This window comes from Oryzias melastigma, linkage group LG2 (assembly GCF_002922805.2).
Source record: "Oryzias melastigma strain HK-1 linkage group LG2, ASM292280v2, whole genome shotgun sequence".
NCBI classification, from domain to species: domain Eukaryota; kingdom Metazoa; phylum Chordata; class Actinopteri; order Beloniformes; family Adrianichthyidae; genus Oryzias; species Oryzias melastigma.
In genome coordinates, this window is record NC_050513.1 from 4,040,413 (window position 1) to 4,063,361 (window position 22,949).

Below are 22,949 nucleotides of genomic sequence, written 5' to 3' on the forward strand. Positions count from 1 at the left end.
AGGAATGAGGGAGGGGGGTGGGGGGGCACGGCGAGGAGGAGGCAAACAGCAACAGAGAAAAGCTGGGCAAAACTGGATATATCTCCGTCGCCAAGGTAACAGGTACTGAGGCGGGGAGAGGGGGAGATGACAGCAGCATTTTAAGTGATTCCTACAGAGGCTTCCCGGGAGGAGAAGCCAACGCTGTGATCGAGACTGAATGGAGAGAGGAAACTTGCAACTCACTTTCAGCTTTGGACAAAGTGCAGGGGTTGGAGTCAATCAAAGCCAGCTGAAAATGCTGTGAGAGCAGAACAGAAATGAGTGAAAATAGAACACAGCAAACCGGCCGATACTCCACGTCTACAACCACGGCGGAACCTGCCTTTAGGCTTGACTCGTAGTCTGTGTTGACTTTGAACATGAGACCCAGGCGCAGGTGGATCTCCTTCGCCCGGGAGAACCCCGGGTCGATGTACAGCACCTCCTGGAATGCTTTAATCGCCCTGTGTGAGGAGACCAAAGAGTGTCACCGGAATGAGAGCCAAACCACAGACACATCTCATTTCTGAACTGAACGCTAAGGTGAAGGACTGACAGCTCTCCTCTTAGGGGTAAGGAGTCTTTTTAGGTGTGCTAAAGAGAAGAAACAACTCATTTGTAAAGAAAATACAACTCTTCATAGTAGGGCTGTCACGATTAGTCGACTAATCGACGACTAATCGACTAATAATATAGTCAACGACTAATTTAATAGTCGATTAGTCGTTACTTTATATTATATCGAGTCCGAGTGTAGTAAAGCTGAACCATATAATGACATTCTTCTAGCTTTTTGGACTATTTTGGTATTTATTAAGGGTTTTTTAGGCTATTTTGGAGTTTAGCTAATATTTCAGTTACGTGCTAGTTGTTTTGGCTAACTTAAGCATTTTTGTTTTTAGTTTTTTAGGCTGTTTTGGAATTTAGCTAATATTTCAGCCACATGCTAGTTGTTTTGTCTAACTTAGGCCTTTTTATTTTTAGGCTCATATGGCATTTAATTCATATTTAGCTTCAGCGTTTTCAGTTATCAATTTCAGCACCTTCAGCTATCAACACTAGAATCTTAGCTGCGAAATTCAACTATAATTATCTGCGACAATGATTTTGTGAATATATCTAGTTTTTTATTAATTTAAAGCTAATGATAGTTAATATGTGTGCTTTACATCCAGTTTGCGCATTACCTGATTAGTCGACTAATCGGAAAAAATAACTGATGATTAGTCGACTATTAAAATAATCGCTTGTGGGAGCACTAGTTTATAGACATATTCATAGAAAACCAGAGACCAAAGACTGATGAGAGATTTAAGAAGAAGTTTAAGAAGACAGTGGATGTAAAAACATATTTTTGTCCCAAATGGAACCCCATACCACCCAGCCTCAGCCAGACTCCGCCTTCAGTGGCCCCAAGGTACAATGAGTTTGAGAACCTGGTTTACATGATTTTCAGGCATTTTCCTGAGCATCATGGGTAAAGTATCACGTGTCCCAGAAATGGGTGGACCAAAGGCCAAGTCTCCAGTACCATCATTTATTTCTGTTCTCAAATTCAGTAATTTTCAAGCATGATTTTAGGATCTTCCTATGTTTTAATTGTTCATTTTCTTACATAAACCACAGTTGAAAATGAAAGAAAACTATTCTAGTTTATCATGTGTTGTCATATTTTGATCTATTTCTAATGACAAATACTTTTATTGGGTATATTATATCGCAGGAGTGTCACTCTCAATCACACACAGGGGGCCAAAATCCAAGACACACCTTGGGTTGTGGGCTGAAGAGGATAAACTTTTATTAAACACTCTTAAACTAAATTTTTACAACTTTGAAAATGTTAAAGGTAAAAAAACATCTGCAGATTTTGTTTTATATGCGACAAAACAATAAAACCCTGTAACAGGTCCGTTAGAAGCAACGTAAGTGTTTGTTTTGGATGAATTAAATATCCGTGTTGATTCAAGACTCGCTGGACGGGAGGCGCTCTTATCTCCAGAAAAATGTCCAACTTCCTCATATTTATTAGTAAAGGAGTCGCGGAGCGCTGAGACTCACCACTGAAAGGCATTATAGTGGAAGTAGACCATTCCAAGGCCATACAGAAAGGCAGCATTCTGAAAAACACACATCAAAATCCTCAAAAGTTACACAAGTGATGAAGAAAAACACAACCTTGTACTCGAACCGCAAAGGTACTCGAGATGAGTCTGACGCGAAACCTGAAACCTCTTCTTACGCCAACATTTAACCCAACCGAGACCATCGAGACTTCCTGTCTGAGTCAGACTGTGTCTACGAGTGTTGAGGGTTCAAGCGTCTTACCTTCCAGTAGTCCGACTGTAAACTGTAGTACCTCTGGTATGCTGATAATGCTGCAGATGAAAGAGATTACAGCGTGAGAAAGTCATTGTGAACAAGTGTTTTAGAAAAGAAAAGAAAAAAAAAAACGCACCTTTTGAATAATCCTCCAAGAGGAGATTGAAGTGGCCGAGCTGGCAGAACAGTTCTGGTTCTACTTTGCCCTCGGCTTTAAGGATGAGCGAATCGTAGCAGCGAACGGCCTGCAGAGAGCACAACAGATCCATACATTATGTCACATCTGTCCACATTCTTCTGAAAAGAAGGATTTGTGTGGGATCGCTAAGAAATCCCTTAAAACGCCTCCATCTCCCACACGTTTACTGTTATTATTTACCAAAATCAGGAAAAAACAAGCAAATCCTGATGTTGGTGTTTAAAGACAATATACTGCATATTTGGTTGTTTCTCTTTATAAGACCTTCACTGCTGCAAGATGGAGTTTGGAGCTAAAGATCCAATAAAACTACCATCAAGATGAGAGAAAATACACACAAATAATCCTATAATAACTTAGAAACCGACATAATTCATCACTCAAAGTGTTCAGTCCAATCAGAATTGGGGGGTGTTGCGGTGAGAGCGCGCAGAGCGGTCCGTCAGACACGGAAGACAACATGAAAATTATATAAAAAAAGAGCAATTTTTGTTGCAACTTTTCGCAAAAGCTGCTGCAACATTAGGCGTTTTAGGCTGCAACAATCATAAATATCTGCCGCAAAATCCTGGAGGGTCTAAATTATAAAACCGCGGTTGTTTTGCATATTTCGAGCACTGGAAGCTCTGCGCTAACGCTAGCTGACCGGCGACTATTGGTGATGTCACTGAGCGAAAGTGATGTCCAAACTCTGAGATACTATTTTTCATAACTCTCCACTTGGAGGGCTAAATGTAGGAGTAGGGAGAAGGGAAGAATTCGGATTGGGCCTTTTAGCCACATGCACCTCTACGAGTTGGGGTTGACCCAACAGGTGCTGGGGGGGTTTGGGTTGTCCAGATCTGGGAACGTTACGGAAAGCGTTACGACTCCGATGCGACTGCCGGAGTCTTAACGTAACTTTAAAAATGCGAGATGAACCTCCTCTGCAATCTGACTTCTCCAGCGCTTCGAATAGGTTTCGTCGGGTTCAAATTTTCGACGGACACCGGAGCGTCACTTTTTGTGAAGTCGGGGCTATTAATGATCTAAATCATAATAAATGTTGGGTTATCGCGTGAACATTTGTGAGTCTGGAGTTTTGCAGCAAGACCCTGTAGCCAATGGGACTCATCTGCCATAGCTAGGCCGCTCCTGCGTCGCACCTGAGCTGTAACGGTTGCTGTGGGAGTCTGGGGTTAAGGGGAGTGCAGGTGTGTCTTGCAGTTTTCTCCAACACATTCTCACCCCCAACTCATCAAATTTGGACGTATGTTCGGGCCCCCTCCACGCCCTTTTTTGATGTCACATCTACGACATCGGTCTACATCACACATGCGCTTTGATGATCCAGCGCTCAATAGAAACACTCGCTTGAATTGCCCAGACCAGGTCAGTAGAAACAAGGCATAACCCTGTATCGGTTCAGAGTCCAGTACCACGTCTTGAGGGTTGGGGACTCATGATGTAATGCGAACAGCCATCAAAAAACGACAACGTGGAGAGACCTAAGACGTCAAAAATAGAAATGAAGGGAGCCCGAACCATATGTCCATATATGATGAGTTGGGAGTGAGAATGCATATTTTTTTTTCATACAGCCACCACAGAGATGTCGTGAAAATGGAACGTACCATTGAGGCAAACATGAGGCGTACCATATCGGTCATCAATACGGCGATGATGATACGTCGTACATGAACAAATAGCAAAACAGAAAATATCTAGTTTCCATTTCACTCCAACAATTTTGCTTAAATGTAAGTCAACATAGCTTAAATAATACTCTAAAACATCCCGGTGGGGGCATCTAACACAAAAGGGCTCTCTTTGATTGGTCAAATGCATAAAAGACTCTATTTGATTCGTTCAAGATTGCTTTAGGATGTGTGTAAACATTTAGGATGCATTTACGCCGTCGTACGGTGCTCTTTCACAGGACTAGACTCTTGTGAAAGGGCACCGTACGACAGCATCACCCCTACGTCGTAAATGCGAGCAACTTCCATTATCTTTAAAAGTACTACTTCACGATACATTTACTACACACTCAGCAATGGTATGTTCTATTTTCGTGATGAAGGGAACTGCAAGACACATCTGTGCTACCCTATGACCTTCTACACACCCTGATAACCCAAGAACTTGTATGGGTTCATGTGACTAAGACCATATCTTCATACATTTTTGTCTTTCATTGTCCCAGATGTTAATGGCATTAGAATTGACTGATTTCTAACAATAATACGACTCTTTAGCAGAAACAGATAACTGCATCTATGGACATTTAAATTCACTGAGATGTTACTTTGACAACTGAGGCGGACAAAAGATTCAGTTATCTACAGTTGCTTTTTATCCAAGTCTGTTCAATGTTTAGCCGACCTCTAATGAAAACAGCCATAAAGCAGCGATCACTACAATTACATGAGATACAGTTTATCTTCAGAGACTCTTTAAATATTGTAAATGCACCAGGTTCTCCCTCCCTGCCGTCACGTTACAACGGTTACTGCAGGTCAAATATTTAAATATGAACTTCTTGTCAGGAAAACAGAATCAGTGTATCCATGAGGTTGAAGGAAACGGCAAATTTCTGAAACTAAAGACTGCTGAACTCTTTGAAAACAGCATGATAGTTGGACACCAGAATCCTGGCGGACAGTAATTATTCCAAGACACTCGGCGTGTGAATGAAAGGCGACGTGCAAACGAGATCAGACACATGCAGAGCTGGAGTGTTGGAGCTCCGGCAGTTAGACAGCAGCAAAGCAACCGGAGTATCACAGCAGCGACGCTGAATTCATGTCACGTTTGAACTGTAAACGCCTTTTCAGAAACGCTTTTTCATTCTGACACCAAAAGGTAAAAACGGCAGGTTGAGCACAGGAAGTGGTTCTTGTTTCTATCTAAGAGACTGATGTAGAGTTGTACCGCACTATAGCGTGGTTCATCTTTAACAACCTTATGGTTTCGTAGATTCTGATTAGCTGTAAACCAGGGCTCTCAAACTTCTTTTTTTACATAAATCTTCTACGCTAGTAGATCTTTTGATTTGTTCCATAATTCATTTATCAATAAAGATTTGAACTTTGAGGGTGTCTAATACATTCATACTAGAGGTAGTACTGGTGGCACCCAAATAACACACACAGCTCTCTCAACTATCGTCAATTTTTCATCCATTTCTGTGACCAACGTCAGTTTCTGACATGTGCAAAAGCAGCAGTACGCCATAGCGACGCAAAGCCCTGTTTCTCTGTAATAGAATCTGCTGGGATTACGTTTATTGTCTATAGTGGGAGGAAACGAATTTATATAATCCCACTCTGGCTCAATCTAACCATTTTCTTTACGTGAATTATCATTATCCAGTTCATAACTTAAAATCTGATATTTATATCTTTCCAGCCATGGTAAATGCTCTATTTTTGCAGTAATTCTGTGATATTTCTAGATTAAAATGGGCCAAAGCTGGAGATAGCTTGGAGCATATGCAACCGGAAAAACAAAACTGGATTAACACTGAAGCTGTCACCAATGACAGCAAAATAACACACATTATTTAAACTACACTTCAACACAATTCCAACGGATTCTGAAGCTGGTTTGACATACTTAAGAGAGTCGGGTATAGTTAGATTAATTGCATAAATTCAAGATTCACATTCAAAAATTGTCTAAACTGAAGCTGAAGCTCTGGTGTTAAAGGGTTAAAGAAGAAAGAAAGGTTGATAAGTATGTAATAATGACCTTACAGCAATAAAACAGCTTTAATATAAAAAAATACTACTTCCTGTATTTTACCTATGGAGAGTTGTTTTCAACTCCCTGATTAACAAGGGACCGCCGTAAAGATCATTCAATTCAACTACAAGGACATCAGTCTCAAGTCACCTCTCAATGATATAAACAGCACTAATTCAGTGAGATACAGAAATGGGCTGTAGCTCCAATGACGGCACATTCAATGCAAACCCGTTCAGGGCTATAGACTAAATGTTTGCACCAGTGCGCCTAACTTTTGGTTTTTTTTAGGTGCACCAGCACGAAGGTTTCGTTTAACCACATTACATTTAAATCAGCACTTTTACATGGTCACTTTCTTTTTTAATTGCTGTCAATATCTACATTAATACTTGAAAATGATTAACTTACAAACTGGTAAACATAAAGCTCTTTATTTGAAACACAGTTCTATAATAATGATACATTTCATGAAAAAGTTGGTGCTTAAAGACCCACTTCTTCATTCAAATAAAAAAGTGCAGCTCAAGCTTGTAAAAGCAAGTGACCCAAGTCTCCATTCTGATACATCCACTCGTAGACGAATAGATCCATGAACGTCTTTGTCTCCCTGGTCTCAGCTGGAATCTGGATCTATAGAGATAGCTAGGATGTTGCTCACTGTTTTTGCTGCACTGTAATGTTAGCTTGGGGGTGTGAGGAGCTGTAAGCTAGCTGAAGAGATTGTAAACAAAGATTCATTTTGATTTTTTAAATGTATTTTTGTTTATTTCCTTTTTCTTAAATGGTTTGTGGAATTTGGCTTTGATTTTATCTTAATTGTCGTGATCTTTATAATGTTTTGTGTTGATTTGTTTCTGTGATTCAGCCTTCAGGGCCACTGTAGTTACACCAATAATGCTGGAGTGACACCTAAATCACTGGATTCTTTTGACATGCTGTAAATATTCACAGTGAATCTGCTGATTTTCCTTCTGGTTTTGCACCGATATACAAAATATGACTAACATAGAGTGCGGCGGCAGTATTTTCAGCGGTAGTATCCACTGATAAATGTGGGTTATGCTAACTCTTCACAACTACGAAGCACTGCATATCAGCGTGAGGCTTCCTTACTTCACTTCAGGATCAGCTGGAATTACGGTAATTGCTTCAACGGTTAAAAAGTTATAGTAGATGAAAGAATGTAAACACTGACAGACTTTTTTTTTTTTTTTCATTTACTCCAACTGCTGCCAAACTGAACAATTTTAACCATTGAAAAGTCCAGTCGCACTCTAGAGCCCTGCCTTTAGTGTTTAATAAAAGAAAAATGTCCCAATAAAATGTTAATTTCCTCGAATATAAAAAAAACCCTATAAATTAAGCAGAATTTAGTCAATCAACTTCTAAATGTGCAGCCTCATCAAAGGTAAAAAACATTTTTATTTTATCTTTAACAGAAAAAAACAAGAAGACTTTTTGGAAGAAAATGGATCTTGTAAAACCAGGTTGACACGTCTTCTGTCATTTCTGGCTCCCAAAAACTGCTGCAGCATCAGAGGATCAAAGCTGGAACATTTCACCCACGGAGAATCAACAAGTCGGAACGAGAACACAGAAGTTTATCTGATCAACAGAGTAAACAACAACATGAAAACTGAAACCTTTAGAAGCCAAAAGCCCAGAAGAATTTAATGGAAGAAAAACTGCAGAAAGAAGCAGCTTTGTCTCGATAATGTTAAGCTCCTCTGACTAACCAGCATAGAGTGGGACTGGTGTTGTCTCAAATACCAATATATTCACCATCACCTACAGTTCAAAACCCTTCACTTTTTGCTATTAAATTCTATTTTTATTATTTAAATTTAAGACTTTTTTCTTGTAAATTTGCTAGAAAAAAAGTTGTAAATTTACAAGAAAAATGTCATAAATTTACGAGAAAAATGTTGTACATTTTTACAGGAAAAATGTCATACATTTACAGGAAAAAAGTCAGAAATTAACCGAAAAAAGTCATAGATTTTCGAGAAAAAAGTCATGAATTAACGAGAAAAGAATCTGCGTTTTCTGCTTATCTGAGCCGTGCTTTAAGATGAAAGACGTGGAGCATCTTGTGAAGCTTTATTCCCAGATCGGTGTCAAAAACAAAGACATTCTGAACCTTTTTGAGACATAAAATCAAATTATTATCAGTGCAGCCTCATCTCATTCCAGAGTTTGGTGTCTGCCTTTCAATGCACATACCCAGAAACCCATTTGTTACCTTATGTGATGTAAGTTTCATGTGCAGAAGGCCTGGATCTGTTCCATTTTTCAATTATTTTGATCCATTTAATTGATTAAATTCAATTTGGAGTAAACATTGTTTATACATTTAAACACGTTCATTTAAAGATATTTATATTAATCTGATCCAGCTCACACAAAAAATGTATTAGTAAAATAATGAGATTGTTAATACCATACAGTGTTACATAGTTTTTCAAACAGAGAAGCTCCAACAATTGTTCTGCTTCTCCTGGAGGGTGTTTCAGTTTGGCCACTAGGTGGCGACCACGCTATAGCAATACACCTTATTCCAGAAGAAGAAGAAAGTTTACGGAAAACACTGTTTTAGACCACAAATGGTTATTTATTTTCTTAAAAGATTTTGGAAAATTCATGCCAGAGAGTTTATAAAGATGTTAATTTGGCCAGCAATGAATGTTTAGGTCTATCGATCGTTAGCATTAGCCATCCTATGGGAAATTCCATTATATGTTAGCATCAGGCTAGCAGGCTTTAGCTTTTTGCATTAGATAGATCTCTACTTTATGGATTGATTGTTGATCTATTAAGCTTGGATCGATTTTAGCAACCCAGCCCTCGAAAATTGTATACTACTTTGAATTTAATCTTGTAAATTTATGAGATTTAATTTAATAGATTTACAAAAAAAAGCTCATAAATGTATGACTTTTAATTTCGTAACATTAGTTTTTTTTTTTTGGTGGCCCTTATACTCCATTGTAAAAAACACTCAAAAATTTGATCTAGATAAAGCTGATAATCAAAACCGCCCAATTTAGCAGCAATACAGCCGACATGGCACGGAAGAGATTGATTGATAAGATCAGCAGCCAATCAGGACACAGAACACAGTATGCTTTAGAGAAAGACAGAGAGAAGGCATGCAGAACTGCACAAAAATAAAAACACTTTATCAGGACTGCGAAATATATTGAAAAACCTCCGTGTAACCAAAGAGAGTAAAAACATCATCACTTGGTAAATAATTAACACTTTTAAATATAGACTACAAAAAAATATGATTTTGCTTGATTCAAATAACCCATTTGAGCAAAAAGTCAATAGAATGAAATTATGCATGGAATTTTTCATTCTTATAAATGAGCATCTAAATGACATTTGAAGTCTCCATTGGGTAGTTAAGAAACAAAATTCGTCTTTATATTGTAACCGATTAAAAAAACTATGCTTATGATGCTTTTTGAGAGAATAACTTCATTCTGAGTTGTCAAAATGTCACTAATGACATTTTCACCCTGGAAATAAGAACAATTGAAATTATGTAAATTCAATTTTTATTAAAAAATGTTTGTAAATTTGTCAATAAAAAATATCTACATAAAATATATTTTGGAAAAAGACAAATAGATCAAATCAAATCAATAAAGTAAATCAATATATTGCTGTTCATTCGATATAAATTGTAAATCAAATAATCTTTCAGCCTTTAAAACACCTAAAAGAGCGAAGCAGTCATTGTAAAAAAAAAAATCAACTGAGAAAAGAAAAGAGGAGCAAAGTCCAGAAGGACAGACCGCAACGACAACGACGTATGAGGAGAAAGACGTTAAAAAAAACAAAAAAGAGCTTTTTTGCAGAATGTACTGTAAACTGTTCCCTCAAACACCGATCAACACGAATAGGCTGTTCTGATGGACGGATTTACTGTAAAAACGTGTCATTTCATGATAGGAGCGTCAACTATCGTCTATGAAGGACTTCACAAAACATTGGTTTCATTTCCAAGAAGTTTTATCCCAACAAAGCTTCCTCAACGACTGATAAAAAACTGTTGTACATATTTTCCTGCAAAAACCAGAAAAAAATATAAGAAATAAGAAACCTGTGGAGTTTTTCCAAGAATGTCTGAAGATTTTAGAAATGTCCCTGAAGATTTAATTGTTTTAGTTCAGTTGATGCATCAAATAACGCCTTAACTTATCCAGCTCAACTGTGAGGAAAAAGCGGTTTTACCCTCGCCACGACGAAACCGTGTTCAGATCCCGAAGCTTCGTTAAAGAAAATTCAAAGCGAAGTGCAGCCAACTCGGGGGGGCCTTCCTCCGTCTCGCTCTACGTCACCGATGGTGATACAGTGACCTAGTTCTGTCCACAAAGCTAAATCCGCTCTTATCTGTCAATAGACGGAGCAAAAGTGCAAAGACACAATCAGAGTGAAGTGCCAGACACGATTATCACAAACTAATAAGCTGGAAGTGGAAGCGCTGACATAAAAGCAGACGGATGTTAGAATGGAAACGAGGCAAAAGCGACGTTTTTTTACGAACCAAACGATGACTAATGAACTGAGAGGAGACGGTTCTGTTTCAATGGGGAAGCACGCAACATGTTTGACTATTATGTTAAAGAAAAAATATATATGAAAGACTGTTTGACAGTCGTTTTTCCTTTACGGGGTAAAAAAAATGACAAATTACAGACTAAAACACAACCGACGAGTAAAACTCCACATGACGTGCTCTGCTACCAAACGATTTTCTGAAATACCAACCAAAAATTAAAACATTACAAATATTAAACCAAGAACCAGCTGTTTTGCTAAGAGTTCAGACACTAGTTCACAATTCTATTCCATTTATATTCCAACTCGTGCAAAAAGTGGATGTAAAACACACATCTTAACCATAATAAGCTTTAAACTAAATAATAACTAGATATATAGCATTACCTTTGATAATGCTAGTGTGAATCCTGTAAGCTAAATTTGGCCGCTGAAGATGTTAGTGGTGATAGCTAAAAACGCTGAAGTTAATAGCTGAAAACGCTGAAGCTGATAGCCAGCTGAAATATCAGTTAAATGCCAAATTAGCCTAAAAAATAATTTAAAAAAAACTAAATTAGCCAAAACAGCTAGCCTGCAGCTGGAATATTAGCTCTAAATTAGCCTAAAAAACTGAAAAAAAACTAAATTAGCCAAAACAGCTAGCATGTAGCTGAAATATTAGCTAAACTCCAAAATAGCCTTAAAAATCTTTAATAAAAGCTAAAATAGTCCAGAAAGCTAGCTTTATGTCATTATAACTTTTATCTTTACTACAGTCTGACTCCATATCATATAAAGTAACGATTAATTAGTGCTTGACTATTTTAATAGTCGATTAGTCGACTAATCGTCGGAGCACTAATTCCAACACCATTAAAATTTGTGTTTATTGGTCAGTATTTAATTAAAAAACAACTATGTGTGGGTATAATTTTATTTTTTACATGAAAAGAAAACATAAAAATGATGAAATCTCATCTCTTGACATTTTGGTGACATAGCGGTTAGCGCTCTCACCCCCCAACAAGTCAAATCCCTGCTGGGTTATCCCAGATTAATGAATGAATTGATCTCTCTTAATTGTCCCTACGTGTGTTTATGTAGTTATGTGTTTGAAGGACTAGAGAACCATTCAGGGTGTGCCCCACCCTTATCTAATAGTACCTATGATGGACTCTATTATCCCAAAAGGAAGGAATTTGGGTGTTCAAACTCCAAAAATGAAATAGTCATGATTGAGTGAGCCTAAATGGAAAAAAATGCCTTTCTTTACAGAAGAAACATCCGCTTCTTGATTTAGTACTCATTTAGCTATAGATATACAATATTTGCAGATGCAATGATTCGGTTCAAATTTAATTTTTGGGTCACTATTTTCTTTTGGTTTGATATAGAATGTGTGTACTATAAAACAACAACATAAACTAGAAGAACTTGTTTCGTACTTTGCTAACAAGCAAGTAACAACAGATAAAATCCTTTCTGTTGTCTTTTCTAATCCTGGTGTAATTTAATAAAATCATAAATAATAGATTTAGCACAGAACTGTGAGTTTTGTGATCCGTTGACCTTTAGCTCAAAGCATGTTTGACACTTTTAATGTAAACATCTAAATCCAGAATGGGCACTATCTGCACATTTTGGTTCAAATGTTGGGTCACGGTTTTGATGCAGTTTGATAGATGATTTATTTTATATAATTATAACATATATATCACAATATAGAGTATATTTTATATTGATAACAATATGGATTATTTTATATAACAATAATGATATGTATCATGATATAAATTATTTTATATAATAACAATATATATCACGCAATAGATTATTTTATGTAATTATAGTGATATACAGTATACCGCACTATAGATTATTTTATATAATTATAACGATATATATCACAATATAGATTATGTTATGTAAAGATTAGGACATACATATCACGATATTAATGATTTCACATAATGATAACAATATAAATCACACTATAGAGTATTTTATACAAGGATAACGATATATATCACAACATATTACTTTATATAATGATAACAACATCTATATTACGCTATAGATTATGTTATATTACTATATATATATATATATATATATATATATATATATATATATATATATATATCATGATATAAATCATTTTATATAATGATGACTATATATCATGCAATAGATTATTTTATATAATGACAACGACATATATATCACAATATAGATTATTTTGTATAACAATAATTTATCATGATAAACCATGATAAAATATATTTCAGTTTTTCTCTGAAAAATAAAATGACAACAATGTCATTATTTACCTTTCTGACTTTATTTTTTTAAGAAACATGTAACTGAATTGTCACAACAGTTTCGAGTTTTTTAGTAGGAAAACATATTTTTGCAAAAAGTTAGGCCATAAAAATAAACAAATAAACACAATAAAAGAGAAATGGAACGGTTGACGCTTTTCTATCGCACGCATGATATGTTTCATCGTGTCACCCAGCACAAATGTATAGATGATTATTTTACACAGCAATTGTTAGATATAGACATTATGAGGTTAAAATGTGAAAGACAACTATAATTTCACACAGCACTTTATGTCAGAACAGTAAACGGTGGACAATTGTGGTTTCCATTTATCACATCAAAAAAAAAACTCACTCCTATCACCTTTTAAATTAATATCTATGCTGTTTTTAGCCAAAAATCCAAAAGTTTCGTTTTCTGCATAGCGGCAATAGTTTATTAGAAATTTGCCTTTGAGTTGTGGGACTGTTGGTGCAGAAGTAAGCCCACCCCCTTCCCCATCACTCATCTGTTTACGCGCTCTCCCACTAGCTTACAGTCCCTTACAACCCCAACCTAACATTGTTGGTGCAACAAAAATGACGAGCAATATTGGAGGTATCCATCAGACGTACAGTTCTGATCAAGATGATAGCTCAGACAAAGACATTCATGGATCTTTTTTGTATACAAGGTGATACACCAGGATTGAGCGGAACATGGAGCTTACAGCTTGCCGTAGTACCGTATTTTACAGAGTATAAGTCCCACCGGAGTATAAGTCGCTAGAGCAAAAAATCAAGAAGAAGAAAACCATATACGAGTCGCTCTGGAGTATAAATCGCACTTTTTGAAGAAACAAATCTGCCAATCCAGCATAAATAAATACAGGAATACTAATATTTTAATCTGTACAAGAAAAATATCAGTGTAAGAGGAAAACAAACATTCTCTTCCGTGTTTGTTTTGGATGACACTTCTTCAGGTAATGTCAGTAGCGAATACTTATACTCAGTATACTAGAGCGCCCTCTAGTGGTTGTTAGAGGAAACACCCGCTAAAAAACAACAGGTGTTTACTGGAAAAATAACAAATGTATAAGCTTATTTGTGTCTTAAAAAAAATAAAACACCCCAAAAAAATCCCTCCTGAGTATAAGTGGCACCCCTGGCTAAACTAAGAAAAAAAACTGTGATTTATACTCTAGAAAATACCATAACTTGTTTATCACATTTACACGTTTTTTTAATGGATTTATAACTATTCTAATAATGAAATACTCAATTTTAAAGCTCAATTTTCTTAATATTTGTCATCTATGGTCAAAAATGTATATGTTTAATGACACAATTTACTATTTACAAAAGCAAGAATTGACACCCTGGCACAACATCCCTTACTATTTAGTGGAGATTTATTTAAATCTAAATCCATTTTAAAAATAAAAACAAATTTTAAAAACATATATAACACATTCTAATGAACAGTTAAAAAAAAAGGTAAAATCAGTATTAGCAAAAGGGATAAATGATGTAAATTTGGCTAAACATTAGCATTTAGCTATATCAGTTTAGGATTATGTTGGGTCAGTCACTGGACATCATGTAAAACATCACTAATGAGTTTATTTCATGCTTTAGCAACAAAGCAATAATTTAAAAAGACGATGTATTTGGCGTTTATCACCACGGCCCTGTTTCCTCGTTTCTATCGCGAGAATTGACACCCTGGCACAACACCCCTGAGCCTCCCGCTCCTCCTGAGCAGTTAATGGCACTTCCTCGTAGGTATCCCACACCACCTAGCGAGCACGCTGACTAAAGCCTCTCCTCCCTCCAAACCATGAGTTGACAGCAGCTTCACCTTTTCTCCACGTTCACCCAAAACAAAAACCACACACACAGGCGCGCGAGCCCCCTTTTCCCCTCTTTGTTAGCTTAACGCCTCGTCCGAGCAGGTCGAATCAGCGCTCGGGTTCGAGAGCACCCAGAACCACGACTGTAAACAAAGGACCGTGACACCACTTCGGCTGAAGGGGAGCCGGGCGCGCGCTTACGCAACGAATTCAGAGAAACATTCAAACGTTTAGAAAAAATGTAGATACAAAAAGCTATCGGTGTCATTCCGCCATGTCCCGCCATCTTGAACAGGCAGCCAGCCATTAACGTTTGTCAGCTGGTTCCCACGGACTCCCGACGAATAAAACGCACGAACCCGCCCTGGAACGCTTTAAATGACAATGCAATGTCACCAAACGTTAGCCCGAGTCCCAACCAGCCGCTGCGGGGCCGAGCTAATAACGCCGAAAGCTGCAGACAGCTACGCCACTGCCACCCTCCAATACATTCATACACGCAGACGTGCAACTTCCCCGGTCCAGGAAAAACAACGCCGTCGGTAAAAGACGTGAACAGGGGCGGGAAGCTCGGCTTGCACAGGCCGGAGCGGAGGCGCGGCGGAGCGGGCTAGCCGCAGGTGCAGGGTCGCTGGATGAGAGCTGCTAGCTGGCTTAAAAAAAAAGAGGGGCTGCGACTAGCTGGCCTCGGTTACCCGAAACGAGCGGGCCACTCGCGTGGAGCCTCCGCGCGGGGGGTGGATATACAAAGCTGGGTGCAATTACTGTGTAATAGTGTAAAAACAAAACCGCCATCAAGCTGGGTGAAGTACCTTCATCAACAGGCCCTTCGTTCTGGCGCCATCTTCATGAAGATTCTGAAATCCAAACAGTGAGCTGCAAGCAAGAACACATAGGCGGTTCAGTATCACTTGCAGAGGGGGGGTGGGGGGTGTTAAGGCACAATTTGATCGAGCAATGAAAGAAAACGTCAAATTTTAAGGCTGAACGTTCGCGCGAGCGACCGAGGGACGCGTCCAGACCTGTCGATCCCGGCCAAACTGTCCTTCTCCTGGGCTGTCAGTGTCGGAAAGTCCTCCTCTGTTTCACTCGCTTTTCCCGCCGCCATTTTCTTTTCCTCATCACCACCAGAAGAAGCCGAGCCGAGACTCCGGGCAGCAGCGCAGGCAGCAGCGGCGACAGACACACCGCACGATTGCATGGAAAAACCGCGACGCCGGGCCGATCCGTTCGACTCGCAGAATCAGAGGAGGGGGAGCCGGAGATCCGCCGAAAACTTTTTATCCCAGGATGATGAGATGCGATTCGACGGAACAAAATCCTCTCGGTGGGGACAGACGCGCTCTCCGGGTAGCTCCCCAAACGTCACATTTTTCATCACAAAGTAACGCCGCGCGGCGGACTAAACGCACCAATCCGGTCCAAGATGTCGGTATTTGACAATAAAATGCGTTTCTCCAACGAAGATAAAGTTGTTATAATTGTAAAACCCAAGCGAACCCACGCGCCGTTCTGGCCACGCCCTCTCCTCCCCTCTCAGCCAATCGGCGCACCCGTTTCCGACCATATGACTTTCCTGCTATATCGTTTTGCTATCTTAAATATTCACATTATTCATGCAAAATATGCATCCCACACCACCATACACTCACATAAACTACATTTATGTGAAAAATAATCAAACGTGTGTTTATTACACATGAATTCCAGCCACATTAACTGCACCGCATCACTAATATCCCGCCTTTTTTACTCTTTTATTTTATTTTATTAACTGCCTCAATAAATAGTGACAATTTTCCCCCTTTTTCAACAAAATTACTCCCAAATAAAGCAAAAAGAGAATATTTTTAACTGACGTGGCAGGGCATCATAGAGTGGGCGTGGTCTACCATTGTCAACATCCTGGTGACATAACTCCCAGCTCCAAAATGGCGACGCCTAACCAGAGAGAAGGTTATTGATTTTCTTGTTTCTCCTGATACCCGACTTACTTACTTTAAAGCTAAATGTACATTTGTGTTTTAATGACCATTTGGGGGTTTAAAGCTCATTTAGCGGCTCCGTGGTCGCGCGGGCTGGGATTTGAAGTGCGGCTGCGCGGCACGGAGCTGCCATTTGACGCTTTTGGGAGCTAATATTAGCTTCTGGGAGGATGAGGCTGGAGTGTTGGTGGATTTGAACCCTCAAACGCCGCGGCGTGACACTGCTGTAAGCTAGCTCCCCTGTCTCCTCCGTGTCCAGGTCAGGACGAGCCGGAGAGCGACGATGAGGTCTACGAGGTGGTGGACCTGACCGAGTACGCCCGGAGGCACCAGTGGTGGAGCCGGGTGTTCGGGAGCAACTCCGGCCCCATAGCGGAGAAGTATTCTGTGGCGACGCAGCTGATGATGGGAGGGGTGACCGGCTGGTGAGAACCGGGGTTGTTTATGATACAGAGACTACTGTGAGACGAGGACTTACTTTAATAATCAAGAATGTGATTATTAATTATGATAATTGATCTTAATCATTCTTGTGCAGCTCTTACATGTGGTGTACCTCAGGGCTTAGTTCCAGATCCACTTAACTTTTCATGTATTATGAGTCAAATGTTTTTTTCTCCCCCAAAACAAACTCAATTAATATGATGATTTCGCAAAATTTTAGTTCACTTACTGTTAATTTTTCAATTTCAATGTTTAAGTACTGTTTTTAGGCTGCCAAGAACTAACTTATTTTTATTGGAATAAATTTATAAAAATAGAACATTTTGCAAAATGCCCTAGTATTTTACATTTTTTAAAGTTACTTTTGTAGCATTTATTCATTGGATGCATCAAGGTGTAAAAACAAGCACAAAATATATTATATATATATACCAACTGGACTAATAATAACAATAATGGTAAGTCTTGTCAATAAAGTTCTGTTTTGTCTATTAAAGTCCGGCTACAATCATATTTTAATATCTCATAAAAGCTTTCTTTATGGTCTCTTAATTATAATTATGCTGTTTTTTGCCAAAATAAAAAGTTTATAGGGCTATGTCTGAATTCCCACCCTAATCCCTAACTACTAAAATACTATGTAGTGCCCTGGATTTTAATAGCAATTCAGACACCATGCTCACAAAAATATTAATCAAGAACTTGATCATTAGTTATGATAATTAATCTTAGTCATTAGTGTGCAGCTCTTACATGTGGTGTACCTCAGGGTTTAGTTCTAGATCCACTTTAATTTTCAGGTAGTAAAATAAAATAATACATGTTCACTTACTGTTAATTTTACAATTTTAATGTTTAAATGCTTTTTGTTTTTAAGCTGCAGTTATTTTACATATCATTGAGAACATTTTGGCTAAAAAAACTGTCAAAGAGAATACTTTTTTATTTTGTTTACATTAATCCTGATCTTAGACAATAAAAGACCTGTAACTCAAGTATTTTTTTCCATCTTATTCTCATTTACCCAAATTATTTACTTTTTTCTTCTCTTTGAATACTAGTAATATTATCCTAAAATGCAATTTATTAGATATTGTACTTGTTTCTGGTTGTTAAGTTGTTGTCATATTTAAATTTTCAAAATAAAAGCCCCTCATTTTTACTTTTGTACAGTCTCCTTCCAAAATTAATTGTATTTGTTAGTAGTTTTACTATAAAACAACACAAATAGAGTGATTTTATAGAATAAACCAACCATGTTTCTTTGCAGGTGTGCTGGTTATGTTTTCCAGAGAGTTGGGAAGATCGCAGCCACTGCCATCGGTGGAGGCTTCCTTCTTCTACAGGTGGGAAAATTTCGATTTCAAAGTCGAGTTTTCAAACACCACAGACGAGGGAAGATGGCAGTGCGCATCATGCCGCTCAGCTGCTGTTCTGGGCAGCGGAAAGACGTTGCATTGTGTGAAATCTGGCGCGGAGCGCACACGAGCCATCTGGACGCTCGAGGGTCGATTTGCTCTCGTGTTGGTTTGGCAGGCAGATGAAAACAGAAACGGTCCGATCGTGTTCCTCCTAACTGTTGCTTTCCTCAATGGACCTGCTTCTGCCGTCGAGTGTTTGATCGGCTTTCTGAGTACAGGAAGGGTTAAATGTGTCGTTCTCTCAGTGAAAATGTAGAGAACAATTAAAGCGGCAAGCAGGGAATGCCTACGTTCAACCCGGTGCACCTGGCAAATTCACTTTTTTCAAAATTGCAGCTTTTCTATTGGTTTAATCTCCATAGCAACCATTTTATTTTTTGGTCGTCTGGGGATGACGAACAGATCTATGTAATATTTAGAAAAATCTGCAAAAGTAAAGTTTTGGGTTTCCTTAGCAACCAACCTCGCCCACATTCCTTATATGCTTATATCGTATGTTATAATATTGCGAGCTTTCCATTATAACACCGTCAGCATCCCATTTGTAATCAAGGAGCTTTCAGGTAACAGGTTGATATCTCTAGAGCTATGTGCAAATTCCTTCACTACTCTTCAATTTTCTAGTTCAGTCCGAATCTATAACTCCAAAACCGAGAAATTTTCCGGAAGTCTTTGCGAAAAAATAGCGTGAGAATATGGACCATAGTGCATTGCAGAAAAAAAAAGGTTTAAATGTAATTTTTTTAATCAACCATCTACATTTTCATCATCAGAACACAGTGGATTCTCAAATAGACGTCGTAAAATCTTCCTATTGATTCAATTTTCAATGCGTGAAATCTGTGACATCATATTCGGCATTTAGAAAAATGAAACAAAATTATTGAGCATGGTGTCCGAATTGTTTTTAAAGTCCAGGGCACTAGATAGTTTTGTAGTAGTTCGGGATTAGGGTGGGAATGCACACATAGCCCAGGCGTTTACATTTGTAGAAGGAACTAATAAGTTTTCTTTTTAATTCAAGATGATTGACTTTTCCCGAGGTCAAAGGTCAACAAAACTTGGATTGCGTTTGTCGACGTAAACTGGCGCCGTGTGCGTAAAATTTCCATCACGATCGTTTAAACAAAAGTTTTTTTTGCCAAATTTTACACTTCACTACAAAATGGCTGCCAGGCTGTGGCCATCCTATAATAATTTCAAAACGTTTTTGTTTCGTTTGTGAATTTTGATTTTTTTTTTTAAAGCCTCCTAAGATATTTTTCCCCCTTTTTTCTCTCACTGTGATGTCATCCTCTTTTGGGGTCATTCATTCACCGTGTCAGAAAATCCTTTTATCCGGTACTAGTTGTGCCTCTGAATGTGCGATGGGGTGAAATTTTAGCTCAAACTCCAAAAATTGCAAAAACGATCTGTTCAGTGTGGGATAGGAAGGAAACGCCCCTACAAAATAAAAGCTTCTTGTTCCTGCAGATCGCCAATCACAGCGGCTACGTTCAGGTGGACTGGAAGAAAGTGGAGAAGGATGTAAACAAAGCCAAAAAGCACCTAAAGAAGAAGGCAAACAAAGCAGCCCCTGAAATCAACACATTCATAGAGGAGGTAAAGGTATCTGTAACAACGCTTTGCTCTTTTCTTTCTTCCACTAAACCGCTTCACTTGTTCTTAAATCTCCATCTCTTCCCCTAAAAGTGCTTCCCTGCATGTTGTTTCTTTGTGCACGACTCACAAGCGCCCTCTAGTGTTTCAAACACAAAACAGGCTCACACAACGGTAAGTTTGTGTCCCTGCGTTTGTCCCGTCAGGCCACAGATTTCATAAAGAGGAACATCATCGTGTCCAGCGGGTTCGTGGGCGGGTTCTTCCTGGGTCTGGCCTCCTAAAGCTCCCTGAACCTCGTCCACATCCATCAGCCTCTCTGGCTTCTGTTCCATTCATCCCTCCACGAGGGGAGCGCTGGGGTTTACCATCCCTCCCCAAGCTTTACAGGTGGAGTCACGAGTGGAGAACTTTTTGGGGGTCTTCCCTGCTGTAGGAACAGAAACAGATCTTTTTATCAGAGATGTAAATAAATATATGAAGGCGGAGCTTCTTCTTCTGTTAGGAGAGATGTGAGAAAAGCTCCCGTACTGCTGCACCATTATTCATGCTCCTCGACACTAATGGTTGTGACTCATTTGTTGTTGTACGTTGTAATGTGTTTGTGTAACAACAAAAAAAGTCAAGAGTCACGACTTTAATTATCACGAGAAAAGTTTTCTGGCTTAAAAGTTGCTTCATTTCCTGTTTTTTTATTTATTTTTGCCTTTTGTTTTTTTAACCAGTGCAATAGTCTGATGGATTTCAGCTGATATTTTTTATTTGAGTCATTTATTATGCTCTTTTTTTAGGTTTTTGTTCTATTTAATATTATTTTGATAACCTGTATTGTATGCTTTTTGTCGTTTTGTAAATAAAGTTGCTTGAATTCATGAGAAATGAATGAATGGATGTTTATTTGACTCTAATGACCTAAAATGTGTAATATTTTTTATTTCAGGCTATTTAGACCTATTTTGTAAGCATAAAACAAACGTAAATATTGGTTGAATTTGTTTTTAAACTTGTTTATAAAATTTATGTGTCAGTTAAGGATAAATTAGTTAAAATTTATTACATTTTTAAATTAATTTCCTCATTTTTTTTAATAAACATGATGAGTTTATTTTAGAACTTTATTATTTTTCTGGTTAAATTCCTGTTTGCAGTTAAACTTTTATCAATTTAATTCATATTTTTACTAATTTTAGGCAATTTTTCAGAACTTCTTTTCCTGTGTTTAATTGTAGAATTTGAGTTTCAATCTTTTGCGTGGTTTTACTGATTTACAACATTTTAATCGATTAAAAAAAATGGATTAACTCATTTAAAACTGTACTTACAAAAATGCTATTAAGAACTATTAAGAACTTAAAATGTGTTTATTAATTAGTCATTCTTGTGCTGCTCTTCTTTGTGGTGTACCTCATGGCTTAGTTCTAGGTCCACTTTAATTTTCGTGTATTATTTTTTTTAATACCTGAAAATTAAAGTGGATCTAGAACTAAGCCCTGAGGCACACCACATGTAAGAGCTGCTATAGGTATTATAAAGTCAAAGTTGTAACACCTGTTTTTTTTTTTCCCCTAAAAAAACTCTATTATGATTTCACCCAATATACTTTCACTTACTGTTAATTTTACAATTTTAATGTTTAAAATTTAAATCCCAGTTTTAGAACATAACTGTGCATGAAGGCGGAGCTTCTTCTTCGGTACTTTACCTCTGGTGGCCAGTGCTCATGGGCGAATGGGACTGTAAAGCACTTTGAGCCTTAAAGGTAGGTTTTTCTTCTTTACTAAAATATTGACTTCATTTCAGTTGGAGTTAACAGTCAGTCCTTTAAGTCGACATTCAAACAGAACTTTTATTTTAGCTGTTTTTTTTTTTTTAAATCAATATGGACTTAAAGTGCAACATCTCCGATGTATTTTGAGAATATCCACAACTAAACTGAGCTACGGTTAAGGATTTACAGCTTTATAAACCCTCTTAAGGCCAAATTAAGTTATAGTAACAGAAAAATGGTGATATTTGGGGAAAATGATCATATGGGGTAGTAACAGGTAGTTAGCATTCAGCTGCCCTTAAAGGGTTAATTTGTTTGTCAAAGGGGGCCAAAAGTAATCGGACAAATGACTCGGACAAGTCTGCATTAACTTGCAATCAGTTAAAAGGTCTGGAATTCTTTTCAGGTGTGGCGTTTGGAAGTTGTTGCTGAGAACAAACAACAGCTCTCAATGGAGGTGAAACAGACCATCCTGAGGCAGAGGAAAGAGAAGAAATCTATCAGAGAGATAAATAGGAGAAATGTTGGGAGAGGCCAAGTCAACAGTTTGGTAGATACTGAGAAAGAGTCTGTACTGGTGAGGCTGGGAACTCAAAAGATCTGGACGAAAAACTGGTGGATGCTAACAGAATAGTTTCCATGATGAAGAAGAACCACTAAAGGGAAGAACACTCTTGAAGAAGTAGGTGGATCAATTTCTAAGCCCATCACACGGAGAAGACTCCAAGAGGGTAAATGCAAAGGATCCAAA

The 22,949-nt window shown here is 38.0% G+C and overlaps 2 protein-coding genes across 7 annotated transcripts in view; one reads left to right on the forward strand and one right to left on the reverse strand.

Annotated features, from left to right (window-relative positions):
* The window catches only part of LOC112160186 (histone demethylase UTY), a 36,862-nt gene extending 20,390 nt beyond the window's left edge, over nt 1–16,472 (reverse strand). For 2 of the 4 annotated variants that reach the window (XM_024294589.2, XM_024294588.2), the window contains exons 1-7: nt 16,004–16,470; nt 15,794–15,857; nt 2,480–2,588; nt 2,350–2,399; nt 2,083–2,141; nt 365–485; nt 226–280 (exon numbers count right to left, since the gene is read on the reverse strand). In XM_024294589.2, the coding sequence (XP_024150357.1) occupies nt 226–280; nt 365–485; nt 2,083–2,141; nt 2,350–2,399; nt 2,480–2,588; nt 15,794–15,857; nt 16,004–16,182 (637 nt within the window). In that variant the 5' untranslated portion in view covers nt 16,183–16,470. Of the gene's footprint in view, nt 1–225; nt 281–364; nt 486–2,082; nt 2,142–2,349; nt 2,400–2,479; nt 2,589–15,793; nt 15,858–16,003 lie in introns of all 4 variants that reach the window. The other 2 variants (XM_024294587.2, XM_024294590.2) reach the window with 2 other exon arrangements.
* A 300-nt stretch (nt 16,473–16,772) lies between these two features.
* Nucleotides 16,773–21,313, forward strand: fundc1 (FUN14 domain containing 1). Of its 3 annotated transcripts, none has more exons than XM_024294591.1 (5): nt 16,773–16,937; nt 17,226–17,391; nt 18,681–18,756; nt 20,305–20,439; nt 20,637–21,313. In XM_024294591.1, exons 1-5 carry the CDS (start codon nt 16,913–16,915, stop codon nt 20,712–20,714), a joined length of 480 nt encoding a protein of 159 aa, XP_024150359.1. In that variant the 5' UTR covers nt 16,773–16,912; the 3' UTR covers nt 20,715–21,313. The 3 variants fall into 3 exon arrangements, with proteins under 3 accessions (XP_024150359.1, XP_024150360.1, XP_036071297.1); XM_024294592.1 differs by having other exon boundaries at nt 20,305–20,433; XM_036215404.1 differs by lacking the exon at nt 20,637–21,313 and having other exon boundaries at nt 20,305–20,630.
* The last annotated feature ends 1,636 nt before the right edge of the window (nt 21,314–22,949 follow it).

What these genes read in the sequence shown, in the direction of transcription:
- fundc1 (XM_036215404.1), top strand. Translation starts at nt 16,913, where the DNA reads ATGGCGACGCCTAACCAGAGAGAAG. An exon ending in GACGCCTAACCAGAGAGAAG is followed by an intron (nt 16,938 to 17,225) that starts GTTATTGATTTT and finishes CTCCGTGTCCAG; the next exon opens with GTCAGGACGAGCCGGAGAGC. An exon ending in GAGGCTTCCTTCTTCTACAG is followed by an intron (nt 18,757 to 20,304) that starts GTGGGAAAATTT and finishes TTGTTCCTGCAG; the next exon opens with ATCGCCAATCACAGCGGCTA.